At 46.7% G+C, this 18,262-nt stretch overlaps 1 protein-coding gene across 14 annotated transcripts in view; it reads left to right on the top strand.

Annotated features, from left to right (window-relative positions):
- Window positions 1-18,262, top strand: part of WDR20 (WD repeat domain 20) — a 61,483-nt gene that overhangs the window by 31,338 nt on the left and 11,883 nt on the right. For 5 of the 14 annotated variants that reach the window (XR_012002317.1, XM_026012617.2, XM_072762366.1 and 2 more), the window contains one exon: window positions 8,200-8,382. The exons of 3 other annotated variants lie outside the window; for them this stretch is intronic. Coding sequence is in view for 5 of the 11 variants with exons in the window: in XM_026012617.2 (XP_025868402.1) it covers window positions 8,200-8,382 (183 nt within the window). In the remaining 6 variants the exon portion in view is untranslated. Of the gene's footprint in view, window positions 1-6,767; window positions 7,804-8,199; window positions 8,383-18,262 lie in introns of those variants that run through there. 6 more of the 14 variants (XR_012002320.1, XM_072762365.1, XM_072762362.1 and 3 more) reach the window with 4 other exon arrangements.

The following is an 18,262-nucleotide window of genomic DNA, read 5'->3' on the forward strand; positions in this document are numbered from 1 at the left end:
ATGTGTGCAAACTGAATTTATCTAATGTGTATTCATAGTTTCTCCCTAATGAAGAAGTCAGTGCTCTGTTAGCCTGCACGATGCACCACAAACAGCCATCCAGATTGTTTCTCGGGGTGGGAAGAGGCTTCACCTGAACGTGGCATTCCACTCAACAACATGAAGAGTTGAAGAGGTGGCAGTTTAGCGGCTTATTAAGTTTGGTTTTTAAAAACCAAAAGAAGAGTCAATTTTCCATAGCAAACTGTTTTTAAGTGACAGGCTGCCTTGGGGGAAGAAATGACTCGTGATAGCAGAAGCTGGTTGTTTCAGCTGGTCTTTGGCTCGCAGTGCTGGGCTGCAGGAGGGGATGCAGCAAGTCACCTCGGTCCTGCTTCCTCCCCCAGAGAGGGCATCTTCCCTGTTCCTTCAGGAAGCCTTTTTTTGGATTACAGTTAGCAGTTCCCCAGATTGTTGCTGTGAAAGTTCAGTGAACATATTTTAAACCTTCTGTGACTGGGCACCTCTTCCCATTCTGGAATGACCACCAGGTGGGCCCTTTGTCTTTTACACCTCATCTGCCTATATTCTGATGATGTCTGGCTCGTTGACCTTCCCTGCTCTTTCCCTGCAGGGAACTCTCGGCCACTTCTCACATCCTGGCTGCTGCAGCCAGGTACCCAAGAGGAGCTCTGAGATGCAGGTGGTGGGTACTCATTCCGGGGCCAGAGCCCAGCACATGCATGCTAGCAAGTGACATACTGCTGATTTGTTTTTTAGTAATGGGAAGGGGTCCAATGTGTCCGTGCAGGTGGGGGCATGTGCTGTGTGTCTGAGGAGGGAGGAATGGAAGCTAAGGGAGGGAAACTGCAATCTTGTTTTGGAAAATTACATTGAAAGGAAAACATGCCCTCGACTTGGTTTCTGCTGTTATCTTTCTCCAGGAAATTTAGGACAGAAAGAACGATCTGTTTTCCTTATTTATATTTCTTTGAAGGTGTAATGAATGATGAGAATTTTCAGAGCCTGTCTATGATAAGCAGCAAATTCTTATGTATGCAGAAGGAGAAATACAAGTTACAAAGAGGAGAACTAACTTTCCCAAGTGCCTTTGAAGTGCCAGGCATTATGCTCGGGACTCTAGCCTGTAACCCCATTTTAATAAAACAGCTGTGCGAGCTAAACACATTGAGAAGGTAGGTCTGGAATCTGGGCCACACTGATCAGGGCTGGACTATTTGATTCCCACTTGGGCAAGAGTGGGCACCTGGAGTCACACAGTGATGGGATTTCAGCTCTAGCTTCCTCTCACAGCAGCCTAGCTCACTGGAAGGAGCGCAGGGGCTGGCATTGGGACCAGCTGGACTCCACTGTTTGCCTCTTGACAGCTGATTCTGTTTCCCTGTTTATAAAACGCAAGTGTCAGTAGTCCTCAGGGCACAGGTTTGTACCAAGAGCCAGAAGAACCAATGCGCAAAGGTGCTTTGTAAACTGTAAAGTGATGTACCAGTATTTGCTAACAGAGATTGTTTTCTTTCACAGATGGGTACCCAAGAAGGCATTAGTTGTTAGTCAGGATTTTGGTAAGCAGAAGGATCACATATTTGCTTTTATGTATGTCTGGCTATGGGACTTTTTCTTCCATTTTCAGAATTGTTTCATTTTTGCAATAAATATTGCTGATACCATTTATATGCCAGGCCTTCTATTAGGTGTGGGAGATAGAGTGGTAAATAAGGCAGAAGAGTTTCTGTCCTTTTTGAAACACTGAAACTGTGCAATAGATTCATATTTTTTTTCCCCTACTGGGATAAGAGATTCCATACCTGATTGACTCCTTACTACCCCTGGTACATATTTTAAAATCAGTGTTAGACTCTTTAAATACCGTTTGTGCCAATTATGTAGGTATTTTGGGTGTAGCTGAAGAAACCATGAGAAAGATGGCTTGTGTGGGTGTTTCACACAACCAGCCTGTTTTGTTTCTGCTTCAGGGCAGGTAGGTTGTACTGTAGAGTTGGTGTCTGTGTCATGCCTTACAGCTGATTGATCAGAATGCTAAACTGTTCACCTGCATGTGTGGTATGGGCATGAAGATATTTGAAAATTGCTGTTTGGTATTTTTGTCACTGGAACCAGGTTATTTTCCACCGTGGTAAAGAACATTTCGGTTAGGGATGCTTGGGTGGCTCAGTGGCTGAGCGTCTGCCTTTGGCTCAGGACGTGATCCTGGGGTCCAGGATCGAGTCCTACGTTGGGCTCCCTGCAAGGAGCTGCTTCTCCCTCTGCCTGTGTCTCTGCCTCTCTGTGTGTGTCTCTCATGAATAAATAAATAAAATCTCTTAAAACACACACACACACACACACACACACATTTTTGTTGAATAGTATATTGAACTTTGTTCTCAGAGTGAACATAATCTCAGTGGACAGTCTCCTTTTGTTTGCACCAGGATCAGAAAGCTTCAGCACTTCCCCAGGATGACCAGCTAGTGGTGGGCCAGCCCCAGACTGTGGGCTGCTCCCTTTGCTTGCACTGGAGACCCCAGGCCTGACTAGGTGGAAAGTGTCCCCCCCTCCCCCCCACCTAAAGACTAGAATGGTCTGTGTAATGTGGTTTATTTTGGATCCCAAGTCTTAAAGAAGGACTCCAAATGTTCCCTTTCTTTCCAAATAAGTGATCCTTTGTGGACCTGGAAGTAATTGCTTGCTCATTTTGGTTGTTTGAGATGTGGTCCAGAGGAATACTAATAGAAAGCATGGTATCAGTTCTCTTCTGATTTTCAGATGGCATAATGGAGACCTTTGATGTCACTAGGGCTGCTCCAACTATTTTTGATTAATTCACTCAGGCCTTCAGTGACTCAGCAGCCTCCTGACTTTTTTTGTTGTTTTTAAAAGGAGCTGGACTTTCACAGTATATGGAATACAGTTAACGTCAAAGCTAGTAAATGTGGCACTTAGTGATAGGCACTCAGTGAAGGTCAGGTTAAAAAGCATGCTTCCCAGAGGTGAGAGTAGGAAGTCATGACATTTGTGCTGCCATGAACAGAATTTATTTGGAAACTGCATGAGGAAGGTATTCTAAGTGAAAGGAGTGTAAGGAAAGGCAAGAAAGAGTAAAGAGCACAGGCAGCATGTGAACAAGTGCCTTTGGAGGAAATGCGTGTGAAGGAGAAGGGATGATGAGGTCCATATTAGGAAGGCCTGTGGGTGCAAGCTGAGGAATTCAGCCAGTGTTAGGGCACAGCCATGGAGGTTTTAAATGGAAGAGTGACCTAAGGCTTCATGAAGATGAATCTAGCATTATGTTGGATGTGGGTAGATATGGGTGGATAGACTCTTTTCTGACAAGTTCTATGCGACTGGTTCTCTCTGAAGTGATTCTCAGATAGGGAAGGAAAATATAAAATTTAGGGAAAATCCCCCCTTATTACTGACACTGCCCTCCCCCTCATATATCATAATCTGACATGCATTTTCAAAAAGATGTGTTTCTGAGATATTTTCCGTATCACATCAGATGCTTCTAGGCATTCAGGAATGTCAAGTAGCAGGTTCACATGAAGGGGGCTTGGCACAAGCCCACATGTCTTCTCTGAGTTCTGCTAAGGGCTGTGCCAGGGTGCGGGGGCCCTGGCAGTGCAAGCAGACCCATTGAGCCTGTGGGAGCTTTCCTTGCTGAGGCATTCTCCAATAGGGTCAGGTGGGGGCCTGGGGTGAAGAGTGAGTTGGAATAAGAGGACTTCTTTTGCAGACCTTTATGACATTTTTGTTTGTACTTATTGATCAAGGATTTTGATAACCAGCTTGTGTCTGTGGTAGGAATTTATAAATCATCATTTAAAATTTTTCCATTGAGAACAAGACACAGATTATTTGTAATCAGTAACTTCTTATGCAGAAACAAATGAGCATAAAATACAATTTAATCTTACCCCTGAAAAATTTGGAATACTTGAGTTTCATTTGTTCAACAGACAGCACTTGTGACAGACCAGACACTGCTGGGGCTGAGTAACCAAATGTGATGTAGTTCTTAACATTGGTAAGATTTTTTAAAAATACATTCCGCTATAAATTCGTATTTAAGAATTCAGGTAATTAACAATAATTAGGATGCAGATGCATTAAAAAAAATTCCAAATGATCTAACTCATCTATGCAGAATTCACCAGAAAGCTGAAACATAAAGGCTGATTTTGTGGAATAATACAGTGGTTATTACTTAATAAAGAAGTTCTGCTACTTAAAGGAGTTTTATTGTAATTTTTTATAGTAATTATAATTTTATTGTAATTGATGATAATAGACATAAAACAATACTATAATCATATAAGCGATTAGATACTAAATTTTGTGGAACAAATTAAGGACTTGAGAATTGAGATAAAGGAGCCAACCCAAAGAATGGGGGTTGGGAAAAGCTTTTTGGAGGTGGGGCTTGAACCTCTGGATAAAATCCCCACCCCACCCCCCAGCAGTAGGGCCGCCCTCCCGCAGAGGGCCTGCCCAGGGCTGGCGCCTGGGCCCTGAAGGACTGAGTCCCTTCCCTGTCCCTCCCCAGAGGATGGCAGGCGAGTGGTATCAGTGCCCCCAAGGCAGGGTATTTTGGGGGCGGACTGTGATGTGAGAGATGTGAATGTGAAGCCACTGGTGCCCAGCAAATGTTTATTCCACAGGTGGTAGTCAGTGTCACTCCAGTGTAAGGGAAATTAGGAAGGTATGACAGGGACAGATTAACAATGGTAGCTGCCAGTCAGGTGAATCTGCACGCCCTGTGCTTTGTAGATCCATTCCTGGTGGGCTTCACCACTCCCTTGCTGTGGAGCACTTTGCCCAAGGCCACCCATCTTCCCAGAGGGAAGGCAGGCTTTGAACCTGGGCCTGCCTGGTTCCAAAGTCTGGGTTCTTTCTCCTGACTTCCTCTCCCTGGGAAGCCATTTAGCAACCCCATGCAGAAGAGGCATGGCTGGTCAGGTGGTTATTACTGCTACTAAAAGGTGTGTGAATTCAGTGTCTGTGTTGGCACCCCTCCACCCCCAAAGAAGAGAGGAAGAGGAGGAAGAAGAGATAGGACAGCAACACATCAATAGGAAAAGAGATCGAGGGGCAGCCCCGGTGGCGCAGCGGTTTAGCGCCGCCGCCTGCAGCCCAGGGCGTGATCCTGGAGACCTGGGATTGAGTCCCCCGTCAGGCTCTCTGTGTGGTGCCTGCTTCTCCCTCTGCCTGTGTCTTTGCCTCTGTCTCTATGAATGAATAAAAAAAAACTTTAAAAAAAAAAAAAAAAGGAAAAGAGATCGAACTTGGTGATTGGTTGCAGAAGAAAGAGGACAAAATGGGTCAGAGATGACAGCATTGCTCGAGATGAAGGCAGGCACTGGTAACCAGACTTTCTCCCTCTGGTGTTGGGCTCCATATAGCTCAGTGACCTGTGGTGGAGTCCATGGGTTTCTCAGAAGTCGAATTTCTTACGGGCATATACCTAGCAGTCACATAGGGCTTCACCGTAGTTCGTGCTTGCTGTAGGGGCCACGTTGCTTGCTGTTCTAGTAAGGCTGGTGCCGTTGGGGGTTGGGGACAGGGAGTCACCCCAGATGAGAGAGATTCTGAGTGTTTCTTGGGCCTCGGTTTACTTTTGTGCCTCCTAGGGCAGTGCTTCTCACCATGTTGAAGGACCAATTGTTAAAATTCTCCATCTGTCTAGACTGCTACTTTATTAAAATTAAAAAAAAAAAAAAGATACTGGGAAACAAAATGATAGAGGTGCACAATACAAATTCGAATTTTTATTATTGAGTCAACAGAAAGTTACTCTGTCCGATTGCCATAAAAGTTTCTAAATGCTTATTCTCATCTCTGTACTTAATCTTGCCTGTAGACTGGCGCAGACTGGTACACTGTGAGAGCCCTGGTCTGGGAAGAAAGTTGTTAAGCAGATTAGTAAGCAGGATGTTTTGGGACTATTTACATGATTTAAGAGTAAAAGTAGTCTTTCTATTGGCATTTAAGATACATGTGATCTAATTACAGATGACATCTTTTCAATAAAGTTCCTTATTAGGCAGGATATATAGTAAATATACCAAGAACTGAGCTAATATAGTTACTGGGAGGGGTCTGTAAGTTTAACTCTACCCTAACAATATTCAGGAAAATGGATGTGCTTACTTCCTCTGTTGTTTCTGAAAACCATTGGATGTTCTTTTGCTCATTTAATTTATATTGTTTTCTCTGCTAATTTTTGTCTTGCCTTTGAATTGATTTTTATAGTTTTGTGCATAATTTTAGATATGTTCTTTAAGGGGGAAATTCCCTAAGCAAACTTTAAAAAAATTCTCAGATATATGCTGGTGTAGAGATCATGTAATAATTGTACGTATTTCAGATTTGGTTTTTGTCTCTAGCTGCCAATGTCTTTTTCTAGTTTGGGCTCTTTTGACATTTACCAATACCTTCTCTGCTCTGAAATTATTTGCTAAAGGTCCCTTAGTCTAGCTGCTTTTTCCCTGCTTTCAGGACCCATCCTGGGAGCAGCTTCCCTCAGGTGGCCTGTCCCTGGCCTGTCCCTGTGGGGGAACGGAAGGGTGGCTTTCTCTGGCCCCTGAAGAAGCTCCCTCATACCTCCTCAGGGCACAGCCTTCAGCCTGCCTCAGCACTTATTCCCTTCTGAACTGGCCCCATTTCGCCTTGCTGCAAAGTCAGGACTTCCCTGTGTTTTGTATCGTGCTTTATATTACATTTTTCAAGCCTCTTTCACGTATATATTCTCTTATTTCATCCTCCAGACAATCCCATGAGGTTGGTAGAACAGAGATTCTCATCTCCGTTTTAACCGAGGTGAGGCTGGGAGAGTGTCCGCATGGCATGTATCTTCATTCCTCAGCCCTGGGCTCTCAGAGATCCTGTTCCACTCGGGTCCACACTTCAAATGCTCGGGTTTGGAGTTTGCTCAAAGATGCCTGTGATTTTTGAGGTCCTCTTTTCTACTCAGTATTTGTGTTTGTTATTTGGAAAATGAAACAGAATCCTCGGCACAATGTCACAGGCCTCTTTGGGGGAAATAAATTTTCAGAACCTAACTCAGGGTTTGGTCAGCAGATAACGAGAGCCGTGGCCCCAGTGGTCGTGTCAGAGGATGGGCTCAGCAGCCTGGTGGTCTGCACCTGTGACTTCCCACTAAGACTGGAGGGTGGTGTTCTTAATTTCCACGTGAATCCAGCACATTAGATTGCACAGAACATTTCTCATGAAGAAAAAAGTCCTGCTTTAGGGATTTAGGGGGAGGCAGATTGAAAAATCACTTTTGGCCCAAGTCAGAAATATTTGCTTCTGACTTTGGGGTGTGTGGGTGTGTGTTCTCCCCATCCCCTTTATGGTCAAACAGACCTGGGTTCCACATCCAGTTGCTTATTTACTTAGGTAGGTATGGTGGCCGAGTTATTTAACCTCCCTAAACTTGTTTTCTCATCTGCAAAATGGGGGAACGTTCTCTACTTTGAGGGATCATTGTAAGGTTTAAAGATGATGCGTGTCACGCACTTTGGAGTGTGGCCTCAGTAAGTGAAGGTACCTGGAAGCTAATGCAGAAGAGGGACCGGGACCCACTAAGAAGGCACCTGCTTATAATTGGCTGCAGCAGTGGTTCTCAAATCCGGAGTGGGCATCGGGATCACCTGGAAGGCTTGCTAGGCCCACCCCTGTAGTTTCAGATTCATTTGATGTGGGGTGGGGCTTGAGAGTTTGCATTTCTGAGTTTCCAGGTGATGCTGCTGCTGCCACCAATGGTCTCGGGACCACACTTTGAGAACCCCTGGGCTACAGGTAACTCACCAGTGAGCATTTAGATGCCGTAGATACATTTGCAAGCTGAGTTTTTATGTGGTTAGAGGTACTCTGTTAGAAATTGCTTGGAATGAATGCATTTTGCAAATACTGAATTAGTTATCTCAAGGAGTTTTCCTCCTGAAGTCCAGGAGCTTATGTTAAAGATACTTGAAGAATAAGTCATGGAGGTAACAGTTATATTATGAATAGTTTGACAATATCGAATTGGCTTATGTATGTGAAAGTGCTTTTACAAAATGCTGAAAACTGAAACAAAAATTTAAATACCTTTGTTAAGATTGAACATCGTAATGGAGTATAAAATAGTGTAACTATTAGATTTCTCATCTCAATGTGCTGTTTACCGTATGTATTTTTCTCTTTCTCCTCCAGGCTGCTGACTTGAGTAAACCAATAGATAAAAGGATATACAAAGGAACACAGCCTACTTGTCATGACTTCAACCACCTAACAGCCACAGCAGAAAGTGTCTCTCTCCTAGTGGGCTTTTCCGCAGGCCAAGTCCAGCTTATAGATCCAATCAAAAAAGAAACTAGCAAACTATTTAATGAGGAAGTAAGTAGCACCCTGTCTTAGCTGTTAAGAATCCCTTTAAGAATTTATACGTTCTTACCAAGGGCAGTGGGCCTTATTTTACACGCCGAGCTAAAGCCCATTTTTCATTCTTTCACTTTCCTACCTAGTATTACCCGTTTAAATGTGGTGATTAACTTGTTGACATATCTATCCTTCCTTGGGGGAACTGTTTTGTGCAATTTTTATGGAGCGTGCTCAGCTGCCTTTAGCAGGTGCTTTAAAACTCTTTTATAATGGAGACAGGGACAAAACTGTCACTTGATATTTATAGCTTAAATAAGAAAATACAGAATTCTGGACCTTGTTCACATCACCAGAAAATTTCATGCAGATTGAAGAACTTGATAATATTTCCTTAGGCCACTTAAATTGTAGCTCAGTCTTTTGTGTCTCCATTTGACAGGTGTTTGGCTAAAGAGTAGCTTTCTTTCTCTTAGAGATATTTGCTGTAACATCACCTTTGACATATTTGAAATGCTGGCATTTAAAGATGGATCACAGGACGTAGCTTTTGCTAGTCTTATAGCATGTGTTTGATTTCTAGCGTCTCCAGTTTTGTTCTGGAAGGAGCCTGAGCTATGTGAGCTGTGTGTTCAGGAACATGTCAGAATTGTTAGATGTGGCACGTAACAGTTGCCACATAGATGGTGTATGGTAAAGCTGTCGGGGGTGCTTTACGGCCGCAGAATTGCCATTTGTAGATTCAGTGCTCTCACTTCTCTGTTTCAGTGTGACTTTCTCAGCAAATGGAAAAGTTGTAAGGGGCTTGCCAGTTTAGAAGCCCAGGGCCCCAGGGTTGACTTGTGACTTCGACCCTGATGTGACAAGAGTCAGGTTACATAGGACCCCTCTCTTAGGAAGGACAAATGGCTTTTTGCTGTTTCCTGGTTTTGATGTTATAAGCTTGAAATAGAAGTGCATTATAGGTTCTGGTTTATAAGAAATAATTTTTGGGGGGCAATAATATTCAAGTTGACAGATTGCAGTTAAAATGTGGATTCTTTTGCAGTGTCCTGCCCCCCCCCCCCCCCCCCCCCCCCCCGCACTGTCCACACACAGCTGGTCCCCATCCACAATGCTTCTCTCTGGCATTGCCAATGGATTTGGTGAGATCTCTTGAACCAGGCCATCTCCTTTTCTAGTTTCAACTGGGTTGACAGGAAACAACTTGCCATGTGGATTGACAAAACTCTAGAAGAGAAGTATTTATCCCATTTTCTGTTAAAAATAAGTCTGAAGCAGAAAACTTTTATTTACCTAAATGTTTTATTAATAACATCTGAGGAAGTGATTTCCCGGTAGCTGAATGATTTTTTTTCTCCCCTCCTGGTGGTGGTTGTGGGGGAGCAACCACTCTTTGCATTGTCACCAGAAACTGAATTTGGAGTCATTGTGGGATTTTGTTTGTATTCAGGTAGGGGGCATGTTGTTGAGGAGGAAGGGCTATTGGCAAATGAGATCAGGAGACTCCTCCCGCTGAGGATGGCACAGAATGCCACTTTGAGAACAAGAGGGGCTTGTGTGTCATCATGAGGGAGGCAGGAGTCTTGGGGCTCTGAGAGTGCTCAGATGCATCAGCGAGATCTGTCTCTTGCTCTGGACAGCAGTAGGGATTGCAGGCTAGAAAGCAGCTCCTCACTTGGTGATTCAAGCATGAGCGGTTTCATCCTTGTCTTATATTTTACTTGAAAAATGTCTGTTCACCATACTAGGGCTGTGTATGGTTAAATGCCAGCTTGGCACTTATAGCATGAGGCTTTCACAGTAAGGAAAGTCTTTGGCTGTGTGGATATGATTTTCATCAGATTTTGGTCAGGATGTCTAAGAGCAAGGGTCATTAGAGGTTTGTTTCTCCAAGAGTGCCAGGAATGGTGGTGAAAGCCATCATCACGCCATGCTTTGCATTGGTATGAGACTAGAGGTTTCAGAGTGTTTAATATTTGTCCTCTTCATGGTCGGGTGGGTAGCTGTTACCATCTCACAGATGAGGAAATAGAGAAGGTAAGTGAATTGTCCAGGCAGGTAGTACATTGACTACAGAGGTGGAACTGAAATTACTTTCACAGACTGTAAGCCCCACCACATGTGGTCACCAGATGGCTGGGCTCTGTGTTCCTAGAAGCTCACAGTTCAGTAAGGCAGATGGATAGGGTACTGGGGCATGTTATCAGGGTGTCAGGAGCAAAGTGCCAGAGGATATGTGTTAACTGTATTCTTCAGTGTGTATCAAATACCATAAAGCAGAAGTTAAGTTTGATGGAGGAAGTCTGAGATTTCCAGAAGGTGACACTTAATCTGGGTCTTGAAAGATGCACAGGAATTGGGGAAGGGTGAGAGAGGCTCTCAGAGCTGAATCAAACTGCTTGGTGTGCAGAGGAGTGTTGGGTGGCCAGGCATGACCATGGCAGCAGGTAGGCCTCAGAGAGGTGGGAGGCGGAGCCAGCGGGTGCGTCGGAACCAGACTGTAAATGCCCTGACATGCTGAGAGGCTTGGATCTGACGCTGGAGGCTGTAAAGGTAGTTTTGGGCTTCTGATCAAGAGAGTGACTGTGTCAAGTGTGTCCTTTAGAGTGCTTGTCAGCGCTTGTGGAGGGTGGGTCAGAATGGAGAGAGAGTAGCAGGGTGACAAGTGAGGAGGCTGGTGCCTGTTCGTGTGAGAGCTGAGGGCTTGAACGAGAGCAGCGACCATGTCTCATCCAGGCAACAGACCTTGGTTACCTTCTGTGTGCCTACTTGAGCCTGCCCGGTAGATACCTGCTGAGAGAGGGGTAGGTATGTAAACAGTAGCACCCCTCACACACGCTTGGGGCAAATGGTGACATGTGCCGGATGAGGAGGCAGAGGCCGGGGGGGCCGGGGGGGCGGGGGAGGCAGGGAGAGGCACAGGGGTGGTGGAGGACATTTCATGAAGTAGTTGCTGTGCTCTAGCTGGAACCTCCCCTGAGGAGGCGGCCAGCCATGGAACAGCTTGAGATGGAGAGTTTCCCAGAAGGGAGAGCAGGTGAAGGCCTTGAGTAGGAAAGAAGCTGAAACCAGGAGAATGGAGAGGAGGCCATGGACCCGGGGAGGGTGGTGTACCAGGAGGCTGTGAGACCGGAGTGTGGTACCATTTAGGGTGGTGCCCAGCTGTTGCCTCTTGGCTGAGGCGTGTGATTCCCACAGAAGGAAGCAGGAGCACAAGGTCAGGCTGTTTTTGAAAATTCCCTGGCTACTGCTCGGAGATTGAATTGGAGAGAGGCATGAACACTGTTTCTGGCTGTCCCTTCCACACTGGGGAAGACTGAGAAGGAGTAGGTTTGGGGAGTGGAGGGAAAGATCAGAGTTCACTTCTGTACTTGACAAGCGTCAAAGGCTGGTAGATGTTAGATACATGGACCTGGAGCCCAAAACCAGGGATGAAAATTCAGGAGTTTGGCATGTAAATAGTCATCACCTCCCTGAGATCAGACGAAAGATCTGCGGAGAAAGTGTAGTGAGAGCAAAGAAGACTACTGGGCTCTTACTGTGCCCCCAACACTCTGGCCTGCTCGTCATGTGGCCTCCACAGGGCACTTTATTCCCTGCAACTTAGGGACTCAGCCTAGTGGCTCAGAACACTTGAGCCTGGATGCCTCCCTGCTCCCACCTGGAAAGAGCGGTGAGGACGGACATTGTTGAGCAAAGGTCTGAGAGCATGAACCCTTGGCTGTTCTGCAGTTTGCAGACAGAGGGGAAGCCCACGGAGCACCTTCCATTCAGGGGTGGAAAGAAGGGCTCCTTGGAAGGGGAGATACCAGCAGTTTTGAAGGAGAAGCCAGTAGGTGTCCAGGACAGCCCAGGCAGAGAGTGCCCGTGTGTAAAGCTTGGGGGGGGGGGGGGCTGACTACTTATCTCATTGGTCCCGAGTGCTCACCCGAGTGCTTCTCTCTGCTGCCCGTCATACACATGTACACATGCACACACCCCAGTACCGATTTCCACTTTTGCCTCCCTTGTATGGGTTCTTGGCCCATGAAAATATGGCAGATGCTTGCGTGGCTTGATGGGTGGATGGAATTAGAGTCCAGAAATCCACGACATTAAAGATAGATAGAAATATCTGGGAATTGAGTATATCTTAAAAGGTGATTTTTTTCCCCCCTCCAGTAACTAAAAAATTAAAAATTTTTTTAATGCTTTATAGAAGTATAAAGAAGATGGGAAAACATCACCCCGGTGCTCACTGTTTGCGTTATTTATTGTCTTTGTAGTTTTTACTTTTTTAATGAGGTGAGACTGGTATGTTCACATGTTCCATCAGAGGTCCTGTGACCTCCTCCTCCTGGTCTGGCCAGCAGAGTGAGAGAGGTGAGCCCTGCTCCCTTCATGCCCCACTGCCCAGGTGTCCTTGTCATGCTGCAGAGCCTGGCTGTCTGTCGTACTTGTTCAGTCCAGAAGGAAGAAAGTGCCTGGTCCTTTCCAGCCTCCCTGGGGGTGACGCCCACAGGTCCCCTGAGTGTCTGCTTTCTCTAGTGGATCCAGGGTATGTCTGCAGCATTCTATATGTACTGTGTCCAGGGGCCTCTGCTGGGTGTATGTGGGCACATCCCATGAGCTCCCAGCCCAGGGAGCACACCTTCACTTTGCAAGCTCCCTGGGAAGCAGAGCCCCCCCCCCCCCCTCCCCCCGGCCGGTCAGCTGCCTTGTGTGAAGGACCTCGTGTGAGGAGCTCACTGTTTACCACCAGGGGTTCTGGAGTACTGGGGAGGGGAAATTATAAAGGGACAGTTTCTAGATGATGAACTCAGACTTATTTGTAGAAATTCTCATTATTTCTGGGTTGTATCCATAGAATAGTAACTTCAAAGACTTTCAAGTATGTTTTGATTGTTGGGTAAGATGTAAAATCTAAGATGTACTTGTCGTTGTGGCTGCTTTCATTACTGACAGGTAAGGAGACCCTCTGCTCTTGACTCTGTTCCCTCTGGCGGGTTGCAAGCCTGGGGCCATCACACTGGATGGGTCCTCATCTGATGTCTTGAAGGGCCCCAGGCTGCATCTTTCCTCTCCTTCCTGGTGCTCAGAGCCCTCGGGCGGAAGAGTCAGGCCCAGCTTTGTCATCCTCTGTCCAGTTCTGGGATAAAAGAGTGGTTATTGGCATTTTGTTAGTTTTTTGTTGTTGCTTTTTTTTTTTTTTTTTTTTTTAATTTTATTTATTTATGATAGTCATACAGAGAGAAAGAGAGAGAGGCAGAGACACAGGCAGAGGGAGAAGCAGGCTCCATGCGCCGGCAGCCCGACGTGGGATTCGATCCCGGGTCTCCAGGATCGCGCCCTGGGCCAAAGGCAGGCGCCAAACCGCTGCGCCACCCAGGGATCCCCTGTTGTTGCTTTTTTAATCAAAGGAAGGAAAGGAGCATGTAATGCTGGACTCCTTAAAGTTTTAGCATTGTAAAATGGCATTTGATCTTCTTTTACATGGCTTTGAAATACTCTTTCCTCACACTTAAGGGAAGCAGCTCTCTTTAAATGCTTTTATATAAGCAAAGACCTTGGTCACCAGTTTTGCCTGTGGCTATATTATGGCTCCCCCACCCCCACCCCCTAGCTGTGGTTTTGAATTGTTTGCTTTAGTATTTTTGTTACAAAATAATACCTGCATTACAAAATGCATACCCACTGCTCCCCAGATAATTTTTTGCTGCTTGTCATGTTGGTAGTAGTAGATTCTACAAAAAATAAAAAGACAGGTAAGGGACGCCTAGGTGGCTCAGTCATTTGAGCATCAGACTTGGTTTTGGCTCAGGTCACGATCTCATGGTTTTAAGTTCAAGCCCCGGGTTGAGCTCTGTGCTCAGCAGAGAGTCTGCTTGAGATTCTCTCTCCCTGTCACTCCTTCCCCCAAAATAAAAAGTAAACAAGACAACTAAGTGCTTTAGAAAGTTTCGTCTTAGCAGTGACACTTTAACGTGATTATAGATTTATTTTTATTCTTCCTTCCTTTTAACTAGTTTATTTTTTTTCAAAGATTGATTGATGATAGAAAGAGAGAGAGAGAGGCAGAGACACAGGCAGAGGGAGAAGCAGGCTCCATGCTGGAGCCCGATGTGGGACTCAATCCTGGGACTCCAGGATCACGCCCTGGGCCAAAGGCAGGCGCTAAACCGCTGAGCCACCCAGGGATTCCCCTAACTAGTTTATTATAGTTAGAAAAATCTTGTCTCAATGCCATTAGTGATGGTAGTTTTAATGTTAGATTTTTACCGGATCTGTATCAGCAAAGGGACAGTTTCTTTGGAATTCGAGTGGGGATTGTGTGGGGCTGCTGGTGTACATTATAGTGAGAGGCCCAGTGGGTGTGGGAGCCCATTTCCATGACATGCAGAGATGGCAGACTGGATCTCCAGAGTTTGTGTTTGGTTTTTACAAAAGTGATTATAGAAATTGGCTCGGAGCATTTTGGAATTTGACTTTTTAATGGAAGCCCAGTGCCTGAGCCAAGTGACCTCACAGAGAGTATTTTAGCTACTGAACCTTCTCAGCTGCCTCCCTGCCCTTTCCCCCTCCTTGAGCACTGGCCCGGCTCCATCCCCCTTTTGGTGCTCCCCTCCACCAGTAGGGTGTCCCCTCAGCTTTCTTCTCCTGCCCTCCCCCTTCACATTTGCTCCTCAGCTCTCCTAAGGAAGCCTCCCTGCACCTGTTTTGCCTGCCTGGGCCCTGCTGGGGTCACTGACCCCTTGAGACCCTCACATCCTGGTGTGTAGACTGAGGCAACCTAGGAGAAGGGGAGGGCAGCTTGATGCCTCTGAGCTCCTGGCCTGTAGAGGCCACTCAGCATTAGCTCCTTTCTCTCCTCATGAGGCGTAGGCGTTTTCCTTGGATTTTCCTTCGGCCTGGCTGATTTTTGTCCTGCTCCCTGTGAGTGGAGGGTCACAGTGTCCTTTTCTTCCATGCTGTCCCTTCCTTGGGGGTCTTAGGAGGTCACAGATCTGGCTCTCACTGTTCTCAGCTGGTTCCCCGTCTCCTGGATGAGGACACTTGGATTTCTCCCCAGCATAATCCCACCCCCAGACTTCTCTGTGTGTGGCAGTCCTTCAGTCCCCAGGCCCAGAAGAATTCACATGCCCTTCCCCACACCCACCTCCTACTCCCCACCTCATCATTGTGAACAGCCCATCTTGCCATGGTCAAGTTCGAGACCTTTCTGTCCACACACGATTGTCACAGCCTCTTAACTGGTGGCTGCCCCACCTGCCCCACCTCCATCCCTTCTGTACCTTCTGCCGGAGGGATTTTCTCTTCATTCTGTCACTCCCCCCGCACCCCCCAGGAGCCTGAACTCCCTGACTGTGCAGCCACACCACCGGTAGAAATATAGCATGAGCCACACATGCAATCTTAAATTTTCTAACAGCACATTAAATAAGCAAAAACAATGGGTGAAATTAAGATTGTTTTCTCTCTATAACCAAAATATTGTTTCAACATATACGTAGTATGAAATTATGAATGAGATCGCTTCCATACTTTTTCACATCTTCAGACTCCAGTGTATATTTTACACAGAAAGCACATCTTACTTCAGGCACATTTCAAGTACTCAGGGCGGTGCGATTGGATGGCCCAGGGCTTCAGGGTCACGGCCCAAAGTCCCCTTAGCCTGAGACTTTGCTGTCCTGAACCCCAGCTCACAATTCCAGGCCTAATTCCCTGCCTCCTCTTAGGTGCTCCATCCAGAACAGGTGCTGTGCACATCCCCTACATCCCCTGTCTGCCCAGACTGCTCTGTCTTTTTTTTTTTTTTTTTTTTTTATAAATTTTTATTTATTTATGATAGTCACAGAGAGAGAGAGAGAGGCAGAGACACAGGCAGAGGAAGAAGCAGGCTCCATGCACCGGGAGCCCGACGTGGGATTCGATCCCGGGTCTCCAGGATCGCGCCCTGGGCCAAAGGCAGGCGCCAAACCGCTGCGCCACCCAGGGATCCCTTTTTTTTATTTTTTATTTTTTTTAATAAATTTTTCAGACTGCTCTGTCTTGAGCTGCTCTCCAGCACAGCCCTTCCCACCCCTGCCTTTCTCAGCCACTCCCACCCCAGCCCTGCTCAGGAGCTCCTCAGAGGGGCCAGGGTTCTGCTGAGGTAGTTTTATCGCTGTGCTCATCCAGCTCAGGGTGCCATTAATGGTACTGGGGATTCAAGCCTAACGGGGTCATCCCGTTATTTAACGAGGAGCATTGAGATTCTTTACTTTTTTGCTAGACATTTTCAGCAACAGAAATATATATACCTTTATGGTGTAGAAACTGGGCTTTGTTCTTTATATTTATTGAATAAAATGTTCCAGGGATTTGTTTCTTAATTAGAAAGACAAGAGTGAAATGCTTTCTTTTCTCTTCCTTTTTTGTTAAACCCAAACCAAATAATAACCAGAGTCGTTTAAATTCCGTGAATCTCTCCTAGCTGCCCTGGAGTTGTGCCTCCTGCCCTGGCTCAGGGTCCGAGGCAGGCCTGTGTCCTGTTGCTGAGAACCGATGTGAGCGGCCCTGGCCTCGGTCCGTGTTTGTCGAGGCGTAGGACGGGGCAGCGCCCCTGGCCCAGTCTTCCCTCTGCTCTGGCTCCCTTCTTTCAGTGTGATGGCCGTTGCTGGGTTTGCTCCCACCTCAGCACCTCGCAGCTGTGGTTCCCTCTGTGCTCGCCACATGCTCTCGGCCTACCTCTGTGTGCTTTCAGCCTTAGCCTGCCCTCGCCGCTAGAGGAGTCTTGCTAGGCCCTCCTGCCTGAGATGGAACGTGCTCCAGCCTCCTCCCCATCAGCACTGGGTCTCCTCCCTCTGGTTTGTTTTTCTCCGCAGCTCTCGTCACCCTCAGATCTTGCAGGTTTTACTGTCCTCTCCTCCCACTTGGACATGAATGCCTGTCTGTTTTAATCAGAGCTATTTCAGCACCTGGCATGAATGCATTGATAAAGAATGAAGGAATGATGAGCAAGCGTGCGGGTGAGTGAGTGGGGCTACCGGCAGGTTTCTTGGCTCTCCGAACCTCTGTTTCCTGGTGGTAATGCAGTGATCATATTGACCTTCCTATGGGGAAGCGGGTGCTCTTACATTGCTGATGAGAATATAGCGCTCTGTTCTCTGGGGGAGGTTATTTGGCAATGTCTATAAAAATTATAGACGTATATACGTTTCAACCCAGCTATGTTATTGGGAATTCATCTTGTGGGTGTTCTCATACACACGAAAACTGCCATGTGTGCAAGGTCATTCGTTGCCATGTAAATGTCCATCAATGGGGACTTTGAATACTCTGCACTTTAGAAATGAATGGGGAGGCCATCCTGGTACCAGCACAGACACCTGAGTGGAGCAGGAGGGCGCCCAGTGCCTCGTGTGCTCTCTGGTGTGAAGAAAGGAGGGTGGGTGGATTTGGATCCACATCTGCCTTGTGCATGGATGGAGACACTGTGGAGAGAGAAACAGGGAGCTGAATGCCAGTGACCTGGGGACAGGTGACCTGCAACAGAGGACAGGGATGTGAATGCACTCTCTACTGCATACTTTTATGTGAATTATTAATAGATTGCCTATTCAAACAAAACAAAAGCTGGCCTTATAGGGTCCTACTGAGGTTAAGAAACGTGTGCAGAGTGCCTTACCCAGTGCCTGGCACACGGAGTAGAGCCTCCGATGGGAAGTGAGCACTGCCTTCCCAGTATGTGTGCCTCATGCCCCAGACCTGGGAGAGACCTGGGTACCACCACTCGAGGCAGATGCTTTCCCCACATCAGAGAGCACGACCTGTCAGGAAAGGCCCCTTCCATGTCAGAGCTGGGTCCAGGGGCCTGTGCTTGTTTGGGTTTGCGGTCGCCTACACAGCCGGACCCGGTGCCCAGATGCCACAG

Source organism: Vulpes vulpes, chromosome 6 (genome assembly GCF_048418805.1).
Source record: "Vulpes vulpes isolate BD-2025 chromosome 6, VulVul3, whole genome shotgun sequence".
Lineage (NCBI taxonomy): Eukaryota > Metazoa > Chordata > Mammalia > Carnivora > Canidae > Vulpes > Vulpes vulpes.